The sequence below is a fragment of the Lissotriton helveticus genome, chromosome 7 (assembly GCF_964261635.1).
Source record: "Lissotriton helveticus chromosome 7, aLisHel1.1, whole genome shotgun sequence".
Classification (NCBI taxonomy): Eukaryota; Metazoa; Chordata; class Amphibia; order Caudata; family Salamandridae; genus Lissotriton; species Lissotriton helveticus.
Genome location: NC_136068.1, coordinates 1,202,251,163 through 1,202,273,023, shown reverse-complemented (window position 1 = coordinate 1,202,273,023; position 21,861 = coordinate 1,202,251,163). Strand labels below are relative to the sequence as shown.

Sequence of the window (21,861 nt, the reverse complement as noted above, 5' to 3'; positions counted from 1 at the left end):
ACAATACGGCATTTGTTGAAAACGTCACATCGTGAAACACGTAATACAAGATGTACTCTTCTCAGTTTTTTTCCTATTAGTTTGCTCCAATTCACCAAACACAAGATTGCAGAGATAGCCAGGAGCTATATTTGAGGTCATCACAGGCACACCATCACAGACAGTCAGTATCTCTGTCCCGCACTGCTGACGTTTGATCATACAAGTGAGTGAGAAAAACAATGGAAACATTTCTTTAAGACGGCGGCCCTTCGCGGGCGTCCATGCAGCGAGGGAGAGGGGGAATGGGGCGCTTTTAAAAGTTATAGTGCGACACCCACTAAGCGGGCACCACGCTGAGTCACTAAAACACGATGAGCAGCAAAAAGTTTGGCAAGCTGCGCATACCCGGACAACTACCACTGTAAATATATGTCAAGTAAATAAATAGAAAAAAATAAAAAGAGTGTAAGCCTCAAATAAAACAAGAAATGCTAAGGAAAAGTCTGTTAGGAAGCAGATGCCATTGCTGAAGCTGGCATCCCATGAGTGCTGTGTACATTAATTAAGTAAATAGTTCTCGGAACTGCTAATGAAAGCTCCCGAGTTAGGACACATGTAAAAGGGTCAGTCCTCAAGTGAGGTACCAACAGAAGACAGTGAGGTATTAAGGAGGGACTAATAAGCCTAACAACAAATCAGAAGCAAATATTTACAAAGGACAATGACACAAACCAATAAAAAATATGGGCGGAGCTTCAAGTCCATTCATGAATACAGCATGCCTCACAGAACAGCGCATGCTCTACCCAGGTTCGACTTAAAAAAAAATGTCTTTCTTGAAAAGCAATCGCAGACGTGGTTTGCTGACCCCAGCAGGTCCCCACCCCTTTGATTTTTGCGATTTCCAATGGGTCACAAACCGAGACCTACCTCATGAATATTAACAAGGTAGGTCTATTTATGACCCACTGGGAATTGCAAAATATGTTAAACACACATTTGTACATCGCTGTTTGCGATTACCAAATCGTGAATCACAAAAATGTGCTATTTGTTATTAGTAAGCACTTACTTACCTTCATACATCTAGCCCATAGCCCGGCTGCAGATTATAGAAGTGAATATTTGGATATGATGGCTTGGCTTGCCTAGAGGCTCAGTGAACAGTGCAGGGAGCTTAGAGCTGGGTCTCACCAACCAAATATTCAAATATAAGCAGAAGACCTAATTATTGGGTCTGTCTTTCGAAGTTGGCTGATGGCTCCCCGAGGCAATGAATTCGATGTTATTTGCAGGAGAAGGACACAGGCTGATGGGCTGCACACGTCCTACTTGTCAAGGACTCACTGCACTATTTCCATAGGGACAGATTTGCAAGTATGTCAGTACTGCAGCAGAAATTAACAGTAAAATTGGGTGTCAAAAGAACGTTTAGGAACTGTGACCAGAAACAATTTTCTCATTTAATGGGCACAGACTATGGCTAGGATATTATTTGTGTGACATAGAAAGTGCCAACATTAGACAGAAAGGTACTGAAGGTTCGACTTGGGCACGTGCCAGCTTTCATTAATTGGAAGTTGGTCAATCGGGTTGAGGCAGAAAGCTGCATTTGCCCTTTCTGTGAATATGCCTTGTTGTCTCTACCTCATATAATTTATAAAGAGAGAAGAGGTTTATTACTCCCCGTTTTTAGAATTTTACAGGTTTGCTGTGTTGGTGATTTAATGAACATAATTTTAAAATGTAATGACCTGACTCGTAGGGAAATTCCTGTCTATGTGAACGGATGGCCACTTTGAATTGTTCATAGATATTGATTTTTATTCATGCAGCTCTGACCAACAACTTATTTATTCATGAATTGCTTTTTAAGTGATAATATGTATTATAAACTTTATGGCAAATTGTAAAATATGAACTGTTTGTATTGCCTTATTGTCATGATATTAATCCCTTCGATGCTCATGACGGAGCGGTTCCGTCATGAGCATCGGTTGGGCTGTGCTTATGACGGAACCGCTCCATCATGAGCACAGCCCCTGGGGGAAGCGCTGGTGCTCCCCCCGTGGGGCATCGATCTTGCCCCCACAGAGGGGGATGGCAGCGGAAGAGTTTCTGCTGCCACCCCCGACCCCCCCACTCTTTCTTATGACGTAAGCGAGCACAGGGCGCGCCGACGTCATCAGGAAGCAATGGGACGCCTGGAAGCAATTAGCTTACAGGCGTCTGGAGGAAGTAGGTGAGTTTCCTCGGGTCCGCTGGGGCGGGTATTTGGGGATGCATTGAGGCAGAGGAAAGAGTATTTCCTCTCCCCTGATGTCTCAATGCAGGGAATTCCTGCTTCACGATCGCGCACAGTGTCGCGATCGTGCAGCAGGAATGCCCCACTAGACACCAGGGATGTCCTTTTTTGTTGAAAGGAAGCGACCCCTTGGGCAAGGGTCGCTTCCTATGGGGGCCATTCATTTCAAAGACTTTTCTGCCCCCCCAGGAAACAGATTGGACGTTTTTTGGGCCGTTTCTGGACCCGGGGAAGGGGGGCAGAAAAGTCCACTAGACCCAAGGATTATTTTTAAATGTAAATGGAAGCAACTCCTTGGGCAAGGGTCGCTTCCAGGGGGGCAATTTGGTTACTTTGGGAATTCTGCCTCCCATGGGGGCAGATCGCCCCTCTTTTTTGGCATTTCTGCTCCCAGGGGGACCAGACACCCCCACTAGACACCAGGGAATGTATTATAAATTGTAATGGAAGTGACCCCTTGGGCAAGGGTCACTTCCAGAGGGCCACTTTTTTTGTAATGGGAATTCTGTCCCCCCTTGGGGGCAGATCGGCCCGTGGGCAGAAACCCCCACTAGACACCAGGGAATTATTTTAAATACAAATGGAAGCAACCCCTTTGGCAAGGGTCGCTTCCAGGGGGCTATTTTTTTAATATGCAGTGACCATAGATCCACAGAAAGTTGTAGGAAAAAAATTTAACAGGGAAATCATATTTGAGTTTTAAAGAATTTGTGGTCTAATCGGGTAAGTTTTGGGACAAATATGTTCTGAGAGGCTAAATTCCAATTTTCCAACATAAAAGTGTACAATTCTCCTGTGAAGGAGTACAGGGGACCAGGTTTATTTCTAGAAAACCCAAAGCTGGAATACCTATGTTGATTTATTTAGTCTTAAGTAAAGAATTTCACTGCAACAAGGCACTTTTCTGGTTCATATAGAGAGACCAACAAAGAATAGTAAAAATCTTTGTTGGTAAAAAATCAGTAGCATATTTAAACTTAAAATTACTTATGTTGCATGCATGTTACTATATCACTGAAGCAATCTATTGGCTAGACAAACACGTGCAACTGATTTAGTAACATGCGCAAGCGACATTTTTAAAGGCATTATATATAATGATTTTAGAAGTCATGCTTTATGATCACAAAATAGCAATTTTATTTCACACTGATAGGAGTGTCAGCAGAAATGGAGTCAGCACATTATTTACAATTGCGTATGCATAGAATTTGAATGCATACTTCTTAATAAGCTTGAAAACATCTGAACATAAACACATTTCTAAAACTGTGCTAACTATGTACAGAACACATATTTATGGATGTTTCTATAAATGCCCAGTTTGAAGCAACGTATATTTAGACACAAAGTCTTCAACGTGCTCTCCTTGCAGGCATTGCATGGCTCTCCAGTGAATTTGACCACAGTTCTCCGGTTTGCCGTGGGGATGGCTTAACTCTTCCCTGATGTATTCGATCCAGAGATCTATTGTCACAACAAAACAAAAGTGGTTAACATCTTGTCTTTGTTAAGAAAAAAAACCAAATATGTACTGTCATCTGTTCCAAGACAGAAACAGGAGTTATCATGGCCCAGTTTCAATGCTTATTGTCAATTTAAAATTCACATGTTACAATAGCTGTAAGGTTACAAGTGGAATATTTTCTTCACGAGTACATTCTGAGTAATTATTAAAATCACATATATTGTATATCTATATTAACAAATTTATGTATAGCCCGCTAATGGTGGCATTCATTTTCTTTGAAATGTTTAAATGATAACTGATTACACAAATTCACACATGAATTTATAGACTGAAACAGGGTGGCACTCTACAGATGCTACAAATAGTTATCTAAATTCATAATGATCTGAAGACTCTCCGGAAATAGCCCCCAGATATTAACACAAACAAGACTATGATGAGAATCTGGTCATGAAGTTTGGACCAAAGTAGGTAAAACACCATTCAAATATATTTTACATGTCCACAACCTGAAGCTCTACTACAGAAATGTGCTCCTAGGTTGATTATTCAATCCCAAAAGGAATGACAGTGAAATAAGAAAGACCTGCTTTATGAGGATATGCAAATTCTCAAAGTAATGCGATGAATGTATATACACAACAAGGATTGCTTGGATGTCTGGACCTTTAATTAAATTCAACCCATACTGGTTTTCGAAACTCAAATAAAAACATTATTTCATTTTAAAAATTATATCAGTACAAGCCAAACATTTTTGCAATTAGTAATCTTTAAGGTACACTATCAAATCACACTTTTTGGAGCGAGCAATCAGTTAGGCATACTAGCAGGCACATATTTAGTAATCCAAAAGACCTACTGAAGAGCATTTTGCAACACCTTTTCTTGAGGTTCTGCGCAACAGTATTATCCGCTGGCAGTATCCTGTGTAGCTATTGCTGGTTACCACTGATGTCATAGCTCCCTAATACTAATATACTATTTAAATATATATTTTTTAATTAGAACTAATTACTTACCTTCGGTAGCGCGTTATTTGGGAGAGACCAGATCTACCCACAGATTCCTTATTTCATGGCCTTTTTAAGAGTCTGGCGGTCCACCCACCGCCAGACTTACGGTGGCGGTCACCCAATCGCCCTATTACGACTAGGTCAGTCGGCTGCCCAGGGGCCACCACAACCGCAATTCCCTGGCGGTTGCGCAGAGGTCCTGATGCCGCAATGTACATGGCGGGCCGCTGCGGCCGGCCAAGCATATTACTAGTTTGATCACGCCACACTTTTCATGGTGGTGAAGAAACAAAGGGGGGGGGCCTATAGGGCCCCTTGGTGCCTCACACCATGTGGATGTACACAGCAGGGCACAACATGTGCCCCTCCTGTATGCATGCACACCAGTATCTGCACGGCATGGAATGCAGCAGTCCATGCTGTGCAGGTACTGTCTTTGACGTTCCCATTGCGGTGCCCATTTCATAGGCACCACCCTGAGAGCGCCAAAGAACGGCCTGCCAGACAGGAGAAAACTCCTGATCCGGAGGGCGGCTCCTACACAGGTCCTGCTCCCGCAAAGCCAAACTAATAATAAGGCCCTTAGAATCCTCCTCAGTTGCCAGGTTGGGTCCGGAAATTTTTCCAGCAGTACCTCTGCACGTCGGTAGAGGGTGTCGAACGACTCAGCAGCGACGTCATCTCTCAGAATTGACGTCAACTGAGTCCATATAAGCCCTCCCCTGACTCACTAAGATCAGTTTCTCCCCATCCTATGTGGGATGCAACTATTGTGATTGTCACGGAGGAATTTGTGGTTTGAATGGTTTCCCCACTGCCAGATTTTGAAGTTGCCACTATTGTATTTCTCTTAGAACTTTATCCGTAACAACCTTATTGTCCCAGTTGACTGTGACCATTGTTGTTAAACCCATTCCTGTATTGGTCTCATGTGTATTCTGGAGTGTGGCATTAGGGGAACGCAAGAGGCCATCATGCCCATCGTCTTCCACACTGTCCTCATCATCCGACGGTGTCACTTCTGGTAGAGTCAATTCTGCTCTATGATTACTTTGACTCTTTTGTCCACTGGTCTTGCCTTCATGGTCTATGAGTTCAAGATCGCCCCCAGGAATGTCTTCTTTGTGTCTGGGTTCTGTGACGAATTTTCGTAATGGATGGAGAAACCTAGTGTATGTAGGGTCTGTATGACCTTGCTGATATTCTTTTAGCACTGGTTGCTTGTCTTCGCTTTCACATGCTAGTCGTCCAAGTAGATGTGTATTCCCTTTCATCTGAGGTGTCCTCCGACCACAGATAAGCCTTTTGTGAACACTAGTGGAGCTGATTTTGTCCCGAATGGCAGTACTTTGAATTGGTAGTCCATCTTATTCACCAACCTAAGGATTTTGTTGTGTTTGTTCACTGGTATGTGTAGGTAGGCACATATAGTCTCCTTCCCATATCAGAGGGCTGACTTCTTGCAGATCTGTCATTTTAAATGTTAGCATCTTATAAACTTGTTTAATGACCTTAGGTCTAATATTGGTATTAACTTGTGGGTGGTACCAGAAGATCGTTTAATTACACCCCTTTAAGTCTTTGATACAGGGGTACTATCTTCAGCTCGTTTGCTTAACAAGTTTTCTACTTCCTGTTTTAGTAGTCTTTGTTAGTCTGTTTTTATCCTCTTGGTAGCGTTGCTGGAGGTTACTTTGTTAACTCTATGTAGTAGCCATATTTTATACTATTTCGTAACACTTGTCAGAGGTGGTATTTTCTCATTCCTTCAGGAATCCTTTAAATCTTCATCCTACTATTGACTTGTGTAGGAGGATTCTTTGCAAGCAGCCATTTGCTTATGCGGTTTCCACCTTTTGGGGTCCCCCCATTTCCTTGGCCGTGAAAGGGCTGATTGGAGCTTGAGCCAGACTGACATTTGTGTGGGGTGTAGTGGTCTCACTCCGCTGGTGACTGAAGGTTGTGAGAGTTGTGTGTGGTTGTATGACTCTTCTTGAGGCTGTTCTTTTACTCTGGGTCATGCTTCCTCAGAATGTTGCTTTATACTGCAGGACTCACAGAGCGTTGAAGGTTTCTGTGTCTTTTCTCATGCGCTGAAGCACTTTGTCTACTTCCTCTTCAAACAGACTGTCCCCTGATAAGGGCATGTTGAACATAGCTGATTGGACCTCCTGTTTGAATCCTGAGATTCTCAGCCAAGCATGTCTCCGTAAGGTGGTGGCCATTTAGAGTTGTCTAGTGTAGATTTAAGGCAATTGTCTTGCCCTCCTGTAAAATTACACTTGCCTTCTTTTTGTACTCTTCTTGCAGGTGCTCGAGCCCCTCCATTTCACCCCACTGGCTATCAGTTGCAGCAATTTTTCCATTTTTCTCCCCACCATGTCCACTCTTCCTTTCCTTGTCTAGAGATGGGCCCGTAGACGTGTGGGTGTTTGCTCTCTTTCTGCCATTGCCATGATGAGGCAATTAGCTTGCATGTTCCCCCTGACGTAGGGTGGATCCTTGGGCGACAAACTGCCCTTTTCCACCCATGGCGTTATTGTCTTGGATGTAGCTGGCTCTTTAAATGCCTCTCTGTCATTGTCATATATGCTAGGTAGCATTGAAAGAAGGAAAATGCTACTTACCAGTATGCATCTGTTCTTGGCATGTAGAGCTGTAGATACGTATACTTGTGCATAGATCGCCATCTGGTGTTGGGTTCGGATGTCTGCATGTTGTTTTTGTCTTAGAAGACGTCTTTTGTAGTCACGAGGTAGGTGACTCCTCCTTAGGACGATAGTGCGCATGGGCATCGACTCCATCTTCAGATTATTTTGCAATGTAGGGCCATGTAGGGTCGTCATGGAGTTAGTAAGAAATAGAAAAAGGTGTCCATGTGTAATGTATCTAAGTAAGATAGTACTGGAACAGATAGAGGTATCCGGGGAGGCGGGTGGGCATATACAAATCTACAGCTCTACATGCCAAGAACAGATGCATACTGGTAAGTAGCATTTTCCGTTTGAGGCATATGAGCTGTAGATCGTACACTTGTGCATAGACTATACAGCAGTTACCTTCTTAGCGGTGGTGACCTGTTTCTGTTGCAGTGGTTTGAAAAAGTGTTAATACAGCCTGGCCCACACTAGCTTGTTGTTTTGCTTGCGCATCTACACAATAGTGTTTTGTGAACGTGTGCGGTGTAGACCAAGTTGCTGCTTTGCAAATGTCCTCTATGGGATGCTCCCTAAGAATGCCATAGAAGCCCCTAGTTTACGTTTTGTGTGAGCCCTAGGGGGAATGGTTAAGGTGCATTTTTCTTTCGCATAGCATACTTGGATACATTTAACAATCCACCTTGCAATCCCTGTTTTTGAGATAGGATTGCCTTTATGAGGTGGGGAGAAAGCCACAAAAAGTTGTTTAGTTTTTCCAAAGGATTTTTTTCTTTCAATGTAGTACAGTATTGCTCTTTTTACGTCAAGTGTGTGAAGAGCCCGTTCTGCTACTGAGTCTGGTAGAGGGAAAACACTGGGAGCTCTACAGGCTGGTTAAGGTGGAACGCAAAGACGCCTTTAGGTAGAAATTTTGGATTAGTCATAAGAACCACTTTGTTATGATGGATTTGAAGAAATTATTCTTGTATGGTTAATGCCCGGAGTTCACTGACTCTTCTGAGAGAGGTGATCGCAAGTAGGAAAGCTACTTTCCATGATAGAAATTGCAGTTCGCATTTATGCATAGATTCAAATGGGGGGCCCAATGAGTCTGGTACGTACCACATTTAGGTTTCATACTGGAGAGGGGTGAACTCTAGGTGGAAATATTCTTTAAAGTCCTTCCATAAATGCCTTGATAGCTGGTACCTTAAACAAAGACAAATGTTGTCTGTTTTGGAGATAGGCTGCTACTGCTGCAAGATGTAGTCTAATGGATGTATACTCTTGGTTACATTGTAGATGCAAAAGGTAACAGATGATGTCCAGAATGGAAGCATCTAGTGGGTTGATTTTGTTATCTGTACAGTAAATTACAAAGCTTTTCCACTTTGCGGCATAGCAAACTCTAGTGGTGCTCCGGAGAGAGGCATAGGTTACAGAGCTTGTGCAAGTCCATGTGTGGGAACTTAGCACCACACCCATTTTTTTTAATGGAGCCCATTCCATGGAACACTTGCGTGGTCAGCGCGGGTGGGCCTCACAGCTCGCGAAGCGTCGATCAAAGTACTTGCATTTTTACGATGCGCGTCGAAAGTTGAAACCGCAATTAAAAACAATACCGTTGAGTGCTAAGGACTGCATGTCAAAAAGGTTCGAAGATGATCCCAAACCGTCGCAATACGCATCCGAACCCGATGGCGGAAAAAAACAATTTGGAAATGGAGTCGATGCCCATGCACACTATCGTCCTAAGGAGGAGTCCCCTACCTCGTGACTACAAAAGACTTCTTCCAAGACAAAAACAAAGTCCAAACATCCGAGCCCAACACCAGATAGCAATCTATGCACAAGTATACGAACTACAGCTCATATGCCTCGAACACTGGTTTATTCTTCTGGTCAAGTAGCAATGTTTCAAGGAGGAAGCAAGCCTCTGACTGCTCCTCTTCCGGTTGAACCCCATTAGTGTCTCCAGCTGTCTTGATGACTACACTGTATGTCACCTGGTGGTGATAGTTTTGATGGATAAGAGTCCACCTCTTCGTCTGGTGTGTCCGCACTGATGTCCTGCCAGTCATTCACTGTCTCTCCCATTTGTTAAAGTCCATCTTGTCGCTTTTTTTCGAGTTCAAAACATTCTTCTTTCATCTCTTCCTGCAGCTTTGGCAGGATGGGATTTTCCATCTCCTCTGGTTCTTCTTGCTTTGACATGTTTCCATAGAGGAATTCTGTATCCATGAAAGGAGTCATCAAATTCCCTTTTCTTTTTTTATCAGAGCTTCCAGTTTGTCCTAAAGACATTTCCTTTCTTGCTCTACATTGAACAATATTGTTTCAGGGTAGTGTTTGGTCTCTTCTCCGTGTTACGATAATATTGAAAAACTCTTTGACGCCTACTCTTTGTGTTTCAGTGACCTTAAGCATTGGTGCAGAGTAGCTTTTCGGTGTCATTGTTGGCCGGGCCTTCGCCACCAGTGTCAAGCTGCCTATTGCCATCTCTCTCCCATGCCTTTGATCCTCTTTCGAGGTCAAAGCCGGTTTCGAAGGGTTTGCCTCCAGCAATGCCTTCTCTTGGACCCGGGTGGATCTTTGGGTTTCACTTTGCCATCCAGCGTCAACAATTTCAATGAAATTGGTGGGGTTTTTTAAGTATGAAACTTTTAGCTTGGTCGTGTCCCGACTCCGAGGGTATATCTTCATTTTGGAATTCTCCCATGGCATCCTCTTGTGCCACCTACCAGTATGGCCCTCAATCATCTACCCAAGTCTTGTTATGCTCCTCCCTCTGCATCTTCTTGTGCCCCTTAGTAGTGTGGCCCTTGATCACCTATTCAAATTCTGATTCTGCTCCTTTGGCCTCCTCAGTCAGAGGCAAAGGTTACAAACTTTGTGTGTTTACTTCTGGGCATACTTGTAGTGGCACTTGGGGCAAAACCTAAAGGGGGTATACTCAATGCCAGTTTCTCAAATTCTGACCATGAGCTCTCTGTGTCTTTCCCTTCTTTACCACTCATCGTTAATCCACTTCCCTCTACATTGATTTTTGATGGAAAACTGTCTTTTCCTGCACAATTTCTTCTTCCTCAACTTCGAAGCTCTCTCTTAGGCTGACAGACCAAATGGTCTGAAAGCCTAAGAATATGAAGATGTCAACTGCATCAAGGTATTTCCGCAGCATACATCTGACATCACTCAAAGAGAGGTTAAAGTCCAAATGTTTGATAACGAACAGGGGGAAAGAAATCAGGGAGAGACTATAAGGAGACTATTCAGAACGCAACCACTACAAGGTGGAATAATGCACAGCATGTGAATCCATAAAACATTCACACTGCAAAATATAAGTTCAAGGGCTTCTACCACCTTTTTCAGGAGAGAATGAGAGGAAACCACATCAGGCAGGGCAGTCCATATCCACCTTGGGCGAGGTATCCAGCCCGCAAGCTTGCGGCAAAGCAAGGTGGTCTGCTATATTCAATGAATGTGGCATTAGAGGTTCCTCTTTCACTACTATCATCTATGTCATGGAGGAGAGGGATCAGCACTTGGACGGGATCAGTCTCTGATCCAAAAGATGTGTGCATAGCTTGCTAGTACTAAGCACAGGAAGCCTCCCATTGCTGCATTCAATAGCTCTCTTCCCCCATGTCTATGTACCTCTCATCTACATCTTTGCAAGATAGCCTTAGATTTGAGAGACAGGCTCAGTAAAGAGTCATGGAGTTACCAGTGCCGTGGGAAATGGAGCTGGGTGGGTAGGCACAGCAACTAGCATTAGTGGCTGTGCTGGGAGGGAATGTCAATTGGTAAAAATATTGTGGTTAGGAAGATTGCCGATGTTGTCCATCAAAGTCAGAGGTACGAAGTGTGCAGTGGTAAAGACAATCAGCCGTAACACGATCTGGGCACCAAAAAGGTCCAGTGCTGCCTTAAGGATCTCCAGAGGGGGTGGAAGCATGACAGAATATTTCCAGCATGGCATGCTTGAACAGAGTATGATCAGCTCCAAGGGAAGGGATTTTGCATTTTCTAGGACATCCTTTACCCTTGGCTGAATGTCCTAGATAAATTATGGCTACGCTTCTCGGTGGAAATGATTTTTGCAATCTCAAGAATAAATGTCTGTAGCAGTCTGGCAGACATGCTGGCTCTCCCCTAAGGCATATGTGACTGTATACATTCAGGCATAAAATATGGCATCACTATGAGGGCAAAGAGATTTACTCTACAGCACTGAACAGCGATAAGCAGAAGTGATCGGATACATTCTGGCATAAGCTATGAAATCACTACCAGGGCAAACCGATGTAATGTAGATCACGGACCTGCAATCAAGGTAGTGAGGGTACAGCAGACAGTACTGTAACCCCTACCGCGCTACCGCGTTTTCCCGCTGTGCGCTGGAATTTAAAAAATGGCTTGTTTATGACAAAGCCAGCTCGTCATCCGCGTAGCGCAGGTAACGCCCATGATGAGCTGGCTTTGTCATTAGCGCTGAAGGGGTTAAGAGAATGATGCAGACACCTCAAAAAAGCAACAGCCAATGCTGTTCATTTGTAAAAAATGACTTTAAAAGAAAGGAAGTAGTAAGATGGATAACAATTATATAAATCACAAGCAGGGCATCCCTGGGTACTGCACAGGGGAATCACAATGTTGCCCCACAACGGGTGTGCAAACAGACCTTCAAACAGACTGATCCAGGGGATCTATGCCTCTTCTTCAGACAAGCTTCCAAAATAGATTGCACACAGAGTGATTATTTACAGCTTTTTTCCGTGACACTGATGCATTAACATTATCTGACATGAACATGTAACCAATGACCTATGAGGACTCTTGCACTTTGCAGAAGAGCACAGCTGGTCTTGAATGCTTCGTGGCATACATAGAAAGCCTCATTTAATAGCGCCTCTCTTGTGTAATGCCACATCTGAAGTTAATAGTTACTAGAATACTAAGATCACTGGCTATCAGGACAATATAGGCAGAGACTATGTTGGTTAAATCCAAGTCTTCAAATCAGTTAAAAGGGTTGAGAATGAAAGTTTCAAAAGCTCAGCACAAAGTAACCCAGTTAGTCATTTAGGTTTCAATCTTTATAAAGCTACTGCAAAGGTAACTGACATTTAACCACCACAGTCAAATTCTTATTGAACATATATAGCCTATCCGTATTTCAAATTAAAGATATCCAGCTTGTAGGCCTCCTCGGGTAGGAAGATGAAACAGAGAGCTCAATTTTCTTCATAGATTACTCTAAAAAGAAATCAGGACGAAGGTACTCACTCTTCCAGAGAAGGTTACCCAAACTCCTGTTAATTGCCCAGAAACAAGATTGACATCCAACTTTGGCGCACTCTCCTTTTATAGAAATTTCCTCATGGAGTCCATCTGTGTGAAAAAGAGTTTCCCTTTCTCGTCCACTCTCCACCCCAGCGCCAGGATACCATTCTTAGTCACAGTGCGCTCTACAAAAACCAATTACATAACAATTACAATATAAAGACAACTGAGGCAATAACGCCCATTGCTTAAAACTCCCTCATTTCCTGTAGGGCTCTCATCTGTGAAAGTGTTAAGGGGCTGAGGTCAGGGAAAAAACAGAAGCCACTCAGTAACCAGCATCACCCTAGCTTTTTAATCGCAGCTTTTATGTTATGTTAACACATTTATAAGCAAGCCCTGGTGCTGAAAACAGAAGCAGAGTAGAGAGAGTAACAGAGAGTGAGGAAACCGGTAGATCTAGACCTAGTCCTAAGCAATATTAAAAAGCCAACACATTTTTGAAAAGTTAGGTTTTTAACACCTTTCTGAATTTGAGGATGGGCGAGTGTTGTAATGCCACAGGGAGCTTATTCCAAAGCTTTGTTGCAGTCACTGCGAAGGATTTGCCCTCCACATGAACACGTTTGCAGTGAGGAACTACAAGCAAATTAGCTCCAGCTGATTGTTTATTGCGAGCTCTAATGTACTGATGGAACTAAATATTCAGGGCCACTGAGCTGGATAGCCTTATAGACTAGACAGAGCAATTAAAACATAATCTTTCGTTAAGTAAGAGCTTTGAGTGCGCTGTTCGAAGAAGAACGTGGCCAATCAGGCGTTAACTTGTTATCTTTGTAGCTTCTTCAAAGGCTCTGCGTCACGGCCTAATTAGAAGGAGTTACAATAGACCAGGCGACTCGAGACAGTTGCTTAGATCACCACCCGGTGACCCCACCGGAGCAAGAGCGCAAGGTTTTACTCAGCTGTTTTAAAAGGAACAAGCACGTGGATGCAAGATGATTAACCTGACACTCTAATGAGAGCTCTGGGCCCAGGTGCAGCCCGAGGTGTTTTACAATTTTTGCAGGTGATGAAGAGATCCAGAAATTGGGCAAGAAGTCTGGTGGCAAAGATCAAGGAAACAGGGATGCCTCAAACACTTCAATTTTATTGGAGTTAAATTTAGAGTTCAAGTGTAACCACGCTGACACCACAGCCATACACTGGTGAAATGGGTTTTTAGCTGCATTATCAAGGGTGATGATCAGCTGGGTGTCATCTGCATAGTTCATCACACAGACTAAAAGATTTTGTTAGCTTCACCAGTGGGCAGATGTATATATTAAAAGATGTCGGACTCAAAGTTCATCCCTGCGATGCACCTTGACTCAAATATACAAACTCAGATTGATAGGATGGTTATAACTTTGTCGCTCATTTTTACATCTGCCAGAGTGATCATCAAAGTAATCCCTTTTCTCTGTTGAGGCCTTTGCAATAGTCTATTCGAACCTTTAACATTGGAACACAAGTTTTCGAGATCAGCTTCAGGTAGCTCGCACAAAATATTACACATTTCGGAGTTCAAGATCACTTCTTGTACCTGGTCAGGGACCGCCAACACTCAGCTGGGTTCCTCCTTGAAGCCTGTCAAACTCTCAATTTTTGGTTCCAAGAGTGGCAGTCCTGTAGTCGCCCACGGCTTGAAATGTTCGAGGTCATGTGTTATTGTGGATGATCTTCTATCTGACACTCCATTGACTGCATTTTCTTCACCGTCAAACCCTGTCCTACCTGTCTATGTAAAGTCTCTACATCACATCCTCTACTGACCTTATTGATCTCTCTATATAGGCAGTTTTAAAAAAATGTATTTTGGAGTACATTGCACCAAGTGTTCTCAAAAGTGTCCCTACACCTGGGGCAAGCTCAGCTTTAGCCTCCATCTTCACGTCAGAAGCGCCTTTCCCCCTAGTTGGATCTTCTTTTTGGTTGAAACTCCACCTTGGGGTGTCACTTGTCTCTGTGTAATGTATGAAGACACGGGCACTTAGGGGTGTTGAAAGTCGATATCCTTTCCCCCTGTGCTCCAATTTTCATTATTCTTGACACCTACAACACTGTCTCAGCAGGAATGTCTCCTGTTTCATATCTGAAGTAGTTCAGGATGAGGTTCTCATATGGGGCTTCCGGCATCAGTCTTCTGTGGCTGGATACTGTGCAGTCCCTCTCCGGGCACAGTGCTTCACCACCGTGAACCTTATTTATCAGCAGCCTTAGTGGGTTAAATCCCACAGTCCCTATCTACCATATCTCTGCTGTTCCTGGCGGTCGCAGGGCTTGTGTACCGCAGGCTAGCTTCTCTGTGCGTCACCATCACCAAGATCTTCACCACCCTGTACATCTGAACTCTGTCAATGCTTTCTATATGGGTGTTGTGGACTGTCTCACACCAGTTGTAGACTGTACAAAATACCGCAGTAGTTCTTAATTTCCCGGACCATGCTTCTGTGTCTATTCATCATAGAGGCCTCCACTGGTTGAACGAGGTTAGCTTAAAGCACTTTGCTTTAGTGGGCGTTCTACGATTCTGGCCCTATATACTTAAGGAGGGAATGTCAGCACTAGCGTATGCCCTGATCCTTGAAATGCTCCATGGCTTCTCAGCTCAAAACAAAGGGAGAATGGGAAAGCAGGCCTTCTCAGTCTCAGCTGCCATACTTCTGAATCGAATCGCCATATTCCTGAAGAACACCCATTATTTTGCAGCTTTTACAAAAAACCTTCTTTCTTCCTCAGATCGGTATTAGTGCCTAGTTCTAAGCGCCAAGACACTCTACTGGATATTTGTGCAATTTACCAATTACAAAAATAATGGATCACAGTATTTAGAGCTAGAATATCCAAAACAAAAGTGCCTCGCTTAACTTCACAAACGCATCCTTTCAGGAACACCCATGGACTTGTAAGTCTGAGTGGTCTCAGAGGAGGCAAAATCATCTAGACACTCCAGTGCCATAGAACGAGGTTTGCTCTCTGTGAAACGAATACTATTGGAAACTGCCCTTACAAGGGTCTTCCAACCAAAATATTCACTACTAGAGACCAAAATAATTATACCCATCACTGCTCTTCTATGGCCATTCAAAATACCTGGACCAGAATAGGCTGAACTGCACTAATGGGTATGTACCAAACAGTATGGAAGAGAGACCTAGAACGGATAACTGTGAGAAAGTGCCATCTTTCTTGCATGGTATGCCCTCACTTTTTGCTGAATTGCTGATGTACTTTGACTGACTGTGCCATGGGCTCCTGCCAATCAGGTGCCCAGGGCCTGTGTTCCTTCCCTAAAACTGTGTTGAAACCAAAACCGAATTGACATCTCTGGCCACATGTCAGTCCCTGGTAAATGGTACTCTAGGTACCCAGGGCATAGGGACCAGAGAAGACCCCTAAGGGCTGCAGCACTTATTGTGCCACCCTTAGGGGCCCTCTACCCTGACATACACTGCCTTTGCAGGCTGAGTGTCTTGGTGCAGAACTAAACAAAGAGTCAACATGACACACATCCCGGTGTGCCATGCCCACAAACACACTGTCCTGGCATACACCAGTCACCCCTCTAGCTGGGTGCACTATGCCAGTGGTGTGGGCACAGGTGCATGAGCCCTGTGCCTCTACAGTACCCAGGGCCATTCCCGGGCACTGTAAGTGCAGTGATGCCATTAAGAGTATATGGTCCTGGGAGGTTGTCATTACGAACTCCACAGCACCCTAATGGCTACACTGAAGACTGAGAAGTTTGATATCAAACTTCTCAGCAATGTAACCCGCACTGATGCCAGAGTCGGATTTAATTCCAAATACACGACAGAGGGCATCTTAGAGATGCCCCCTGAAACATAACCAACTCCCAGTGTCCTGACTGCGTGGCTACCGAGGCTGCCACCACCGCACATGTTTCTTGACCCTTGGGTCGAGAGCCTGCCGCTCTCGGGGGCCTGAAACAATGCACATCCTGGGACGAGGTGCCAAGCGTCTTCCCCCAGGATGGGCAGCAGAAGCTTCAAAGACATGCCGCCTTTGTGAGCTTCTCCAGGCAACTTGCTATACTCAGCAACTGTCCCCCACCGGTTCTGACCCCCACTTTGGCGGGAAGACAGGCGGGAAACCCTAAGTGAGGAAAGGGGGTGTGCCAGCCTCTGCCAACGCCACCCCTCAGGTGGGAGAGGCGAGGTGAAGCACATCTCTGGGCTACCATCATAAGAGCTAGGCCCGCCCCCTTCCACTGGAGAGTGGCAGGATAGGGGGTGTATTCACCCCAGGACAGGGACCCATTGGTCCCTGCCCTTGCCCTACCTGTAACGCCCCTAAATTTAGTATTCAGGGGCACCCTGAACCTTCCTTTCTCAGATTCTGATTTGAAAACAAGAAAGAAGAAGAAGAAGAAGAAGAAGAAAAAGAAGAAGAAAGAAGGCCTGCCGTGCAGCTGCTAACAAGAGGACGACACCAACTGATTTGGCCCCAGCCCTACCGGCCTGTTGATCCTTGAACCTGCTCCTGCTAAAACCCCGGTGTCTCCTGCGGACTGCAACCTGGAAAGCCCCGGAGGACCTGCCTGCCTTGCTCATCTAAAGACTGGGACTCCCATGAGCAGTGGTTCTTCTCAAACAGCAACAACCCCTGGTGCCAGCCAGGAACCGCGAATCTAGCACACTCTGCAGCCGCCGAGCCCGGCCTGTGCCTGAGTGGACAAAGACCACGAGGATGTCACCCCGGCGACTGTGACCCGGAATCCAGCACCCAAGGACCCTCCTCGACGATCCTGACGACGCCTGCAGCCTCACAATAAGGGACCACTTCAACCGCGACCAGCTGAGGGTAAGATTTCCCACCATTCAAAGACAACCCTGCACACGGCGCCCCACGGCCCCCTGTGCCCAACTCCTGGGTCTACCTATCCTCCAAGATGCCAACTTACCTCTCGAAGTGGTGGTCGCACCTGAAAAATCTCAGTCCCCGAGCCTGCAGCCATTGTTCAACTTCCAAGTCTCCCATTGAATAACATTGGGCACCCGAAGGCCCAAAAGCACCCTGCACCCAGCCACTGGAAGTGCAGCAACAACCCTACTCTATTTACCCACTTGCTCTGTGTAAGTGACCAGGAGCTGAGCTCCCACAGCCGGGTGGCCTGCCTGCTAGCAGCCACCAACCGAAGGCCCCCTATCCTCCAAAGGATAACATTGGGCCTACTCACTCTGCACCCGGCTGCCGCCTGTGCCGCTGAGGGTGTAACAACTTTACTTACCTGATCCTGGGAGACCAATGAGTCTACCCCCAGAACCTTAACTTTGCCAGCCGAATACTTACCCAAATACCGATAGCTTGATTTTCTCCATAGGGTAACATTGGCTGGGTTTCACTCAGAATTTCTTCAAAGTGTCGAGTTCTGCAACTTTAAAATATTCACTCAAAATCAGCCTATCAACGAAATCCGAATTACTCACCTGTTATCAGGAGAGATCCAAGTGCTCTATCCTTCAGCCCAGCACTGACCCTGAAAAGTAATTATAACCGTGATTTACTGTTAGCTCAATTTTCCTCCATAGGAATACATTGCCTGGTTTTTACCAGAAAATCTTCTGTCAATTTTCCAAACTTGCAAATATTCTTTAAAAACCGCCTGTATAACAAAAACGATTTTTTTCAACTGTTTGCAGGAAATGCACCAGGGCTGAATCCAGGTTCCAGTCCTGAGTTAGAAAAATCTATGTAAAGTGGTTTTATTGCATTTACTTAAAAACTTCCATTGAGCTCAATGATATTTTGTCTTTAAACTTATGTTGCATATTGCAACAACTGTAACTATTGCATTCCAAACTCTACTGCTATTTGAAAGTATTCAATAGCAACATCTCATTTTGAGAAAGTATTAATGATACTGTGGTTCTAAAATAAAGTAACTATATATTTTTATATACAAAACAATTGGCCTAGAGTTCAGTTCTTGAGTGTGTGAGACCATTTGCTGCACTGTCCTCTGGTACTGCCTTACTGCTCGACCAAGCTACCACTTTAGAGAGTAAGGTTATATCTAACTTTAGCCTCTGCCATACCTCTGGGGACTGTGGACGCTGTGCACACCGTACCTTACTTTGGTCCAGTATATACAGAGACACTTTCTTACAATAACGGAACAGAAAAGGGAGAAGCCAAACCAGACTGAAAGCAGATTAAACAGAGGAGAAATGGACCACAATGGAAAACCATGTTGTCAGGGTTGAGGATATGGAAATGATCATCTCGTAAAAAGGAAAATAATGGCATAATCAAACAAAACTCTGTCCTCTGTCAAGGGCTTAAACTAGCAGTGAAATCTAAAACCTGGCATCCTCCAACACTATTTACAGGAATGGTGTGTGTGTGGTGGGGTGGGGTGGGAGGGGGGTTCATAAACAGGTCTGTTCACAATAAATAAATGCTCAAAGAAAAACAATGCTAACTTTACACCTCCTGGTTATCACACCCACAATGTCTTCAGACCCTATATGGCTAGACCCGTCAGGGACATTTCCTTATGACATTCACCCACCACTTATGTAATGTGTCAGACTCAAAGAACAATAACAATGTTGTATCAAGGTGGACACATCAACCAACGCCAGAAGATAGACCAGGGAACAAACAACTGTTAACTTATTTTCACAGAAGAATGAGAGATGTGCAAGTATGACTGTTGGAAAGATATTTTTAATAGAAGTTTCAAAGCTGCAAAATGTATTCCAGTAATGTGACGTGGAAAATATCTCACAGTGTCTAGTCAGCCAACATGCAACAAATTTGAAAATAACAACACTATAATCTCACATCACGACATTCCCTAAAGCCTATCTCTCCATTTGGTTCATAATAATTCGTACTCCCAGATAGGCATATAAGCAAGAAAACATTTTGCAACACTAATGAGAAAAAACAAAACAAAGTAAGAACACACCTGGATCAGAAGCACCGAATTCTCTCAAAGCTCGTTCGTAATATTCTCGCAAATTAAGCATTTTACAGGTTTCCTTAAGAGGAGAAAATATATAATTGTCATTACCGAGGTTAATGATTCATTTAAAACACTGAAAGACTTGTGTTGGCATACCTGATCTTTTTCAATTTGTATCATCTTCTTGAAAAATTCGAGGGAAAATGGGCGACTTTCTTGCAAGCTGAGTAAAGACAAACAAAATAATTTACCAAATACACCTATAACAGAAATAAAAAAACTTGGTAAAGAACAAAAACATCTACACTGTGTACTAACCTTGTAAACACCTTCTTTGCTTTTTTATATCCACCGGTCCTGTGAGCCCATTCAAGGTATTTTTCTTTCAACGTTACAGAAACAACTGGAACTGTGATGATAACCGCTTTCTGCAATGTGCAACCATAGTGTTAGCAATAACAGACTGAGGTTTGAGACAGCTACTCTAACAATTGCAAGGAAGTACTTCAGCCCCTACTGTTAAATTACTTAATACCATTCCTCTAATAAATCCAATTTTAACAAAACAAAGATGGTGCTTGCTTTAAAAGTTTTGATCTCATGAAAGAGATCAGCAAGTAATAGACGTTGGTCATATGGCACAAGAGTAAAAAGAAAGTATTCGAATGTCTGGAAAGGAAGGAAGCGGGTTTAAACAACCTGTACACATTTCACAGATCTAAAAATGCATCTATTAAAAAAGCACCATATGCAATTGCATAAAAAGAGAGTAAATTCAAGTCAAATTAGAAAAATCAAGCTCAGAGTATTTATATGAGGCAACACTACAAAATGAATCTCACATTTCTCACTTTCTATTAGGTTATTATATTAGTTTTAGATTACAGATTAACAAAGTTTAGTATTAGAGTATATGTACCACTAGGATACATGCCTTAATCTGGTTTGACCAGCTATGCACTTCTACCAGATTCTGGGAAAGTTTGGAAAAGAATGAGAAGAAAATCAATAAAATAAATAAAGTTGAATAAGGGATGGACAATTTAAAGTTGTTTCGTTTATCTGGTGTTGCTAGCTGCCTTACACAGCCATATATATTTTCATACACCACACAATCTCTGAAATTTAGATGATGTCTTTCCTTGGAATCCCCCTCCCCCGAAGTTTTATATAGCGCGAACTTGACCCAAAATTGGGTATCAGAGCGCTTTCTTTACATAACCACCAGTTGAGTTACATGAGGACACATTCATTTTTGTGAGGCACAGGGAGATTAAGTGATTTGCCCAGAATCACAGGATGTTGAGCGTCAATGCTGAGACTCGAACCGGGTTCCTCAGATTTGAAGTAGACAGCCTTAGCCATTAGGCTACATCCCCTCCCCATCAACAATCAAATGTAATACTTTGTTGTGGCATTGTGGCTGCTCTCAACAGCCACTGCTTTTGGTCTTCATTTAAATGTAACTAGTTAAGTGTGTTTCATAAGGTCAGGTTAGTCTATAGTCGTAACTGAATTTCTAAAATCAGCCTTGTTGCCTTAGGAATCTTTCCCAAACGTATCGTGCCAGGAAAGAACAGCATCATAAAAGATAATTGCTTCATTATCATTCCATTTCATTTTAAGAGGCCTCTGATTTAAATATGTTCTCTTATTTTACTTGGCTTATAGTGAAGTATTAAATGATCCTTTGAATGATCCATCGCTTTCCTAATTTGCAGACACCTACTTTAATCAATGCCTTAGCCTAATGGCTAAGGCGCTCGACCACGGACCTGGGGATCTGGGTTCGAGCCTCGGTAACGACGCCAAAAACCTCCTGTGATTCTGGGCAAATCACTTAATCTCCCCGTGACTAAAATGAATGCGTGTCCTCATGTAACGTAACTGGTGCTATGTAAAGCGCTCTGATACCTGATTCGGTTCGGGTCTAGTTCGCGCTATATAAAACTCTGCAAAAAAAAAAATCAACAAAATATTTTCGATTAATGTGTTTAAAATCTGCCCTGAAAGTAATCCGTCAAATTGTTATGAAAAGTCTTAATATACATCACCGTTTACCCGTTATTTGCCTGAACACGCAGGTATTGAGGATGTCTATGAGGCATATGTGATTTACTCTTAATTAGAAATTCAGCAGAGTTTGCGTTTATAATAATAAAATATAATAGGAACTGGTAGAA

The 21,861-nt window shown here is 43.5% G+C and overlaps 1 protein-coding gene and 1 long non-coding RNA gene across 3 annotated transcripts in view; one reads left to right on the top strand and one right to left on the bottom strand.

Moving 5' to 3' along the window:
* Window positions 1–21,861, top strand: part of LOC144770120 (uncharacterized) — a 558,291-nt gene that overhangs the window by 438,815 nt on the left and 97,615 nt on the right. The window lies entirely within an intron of this gene.
* UTP6 (UTP6 small subunit processome component) overlaps window positions 3,404–21,861 on the bottom strand; it is a 428,027-nt gene continuing 409,569 nt past the window's right edge. The window contains exons 16-19 of the mRNA XM_078654392.1: window positions 19,997–20,106; window positions 19,835–19,901; window positions 19,682–19,754; window positions 3,404–3,754 (exon numbers count right to left, since the gene is read on the bottom strand). Coding sequence (XP_078510518.1) covers window positions 3,597–3,754; window positions 19,682–19,754; window positions 19,835–19,901; window positions 19,997–20,106 — 408 coding nt within the window. The 3' untranslated portion in view covers window positions 3,404–3,596. The remainder of the gene's footprint in view (window positions 3,755–19,681; window positions 19,755–19,834; window positions 19,902–19,996; window positions 20,107–21,861) is intronic.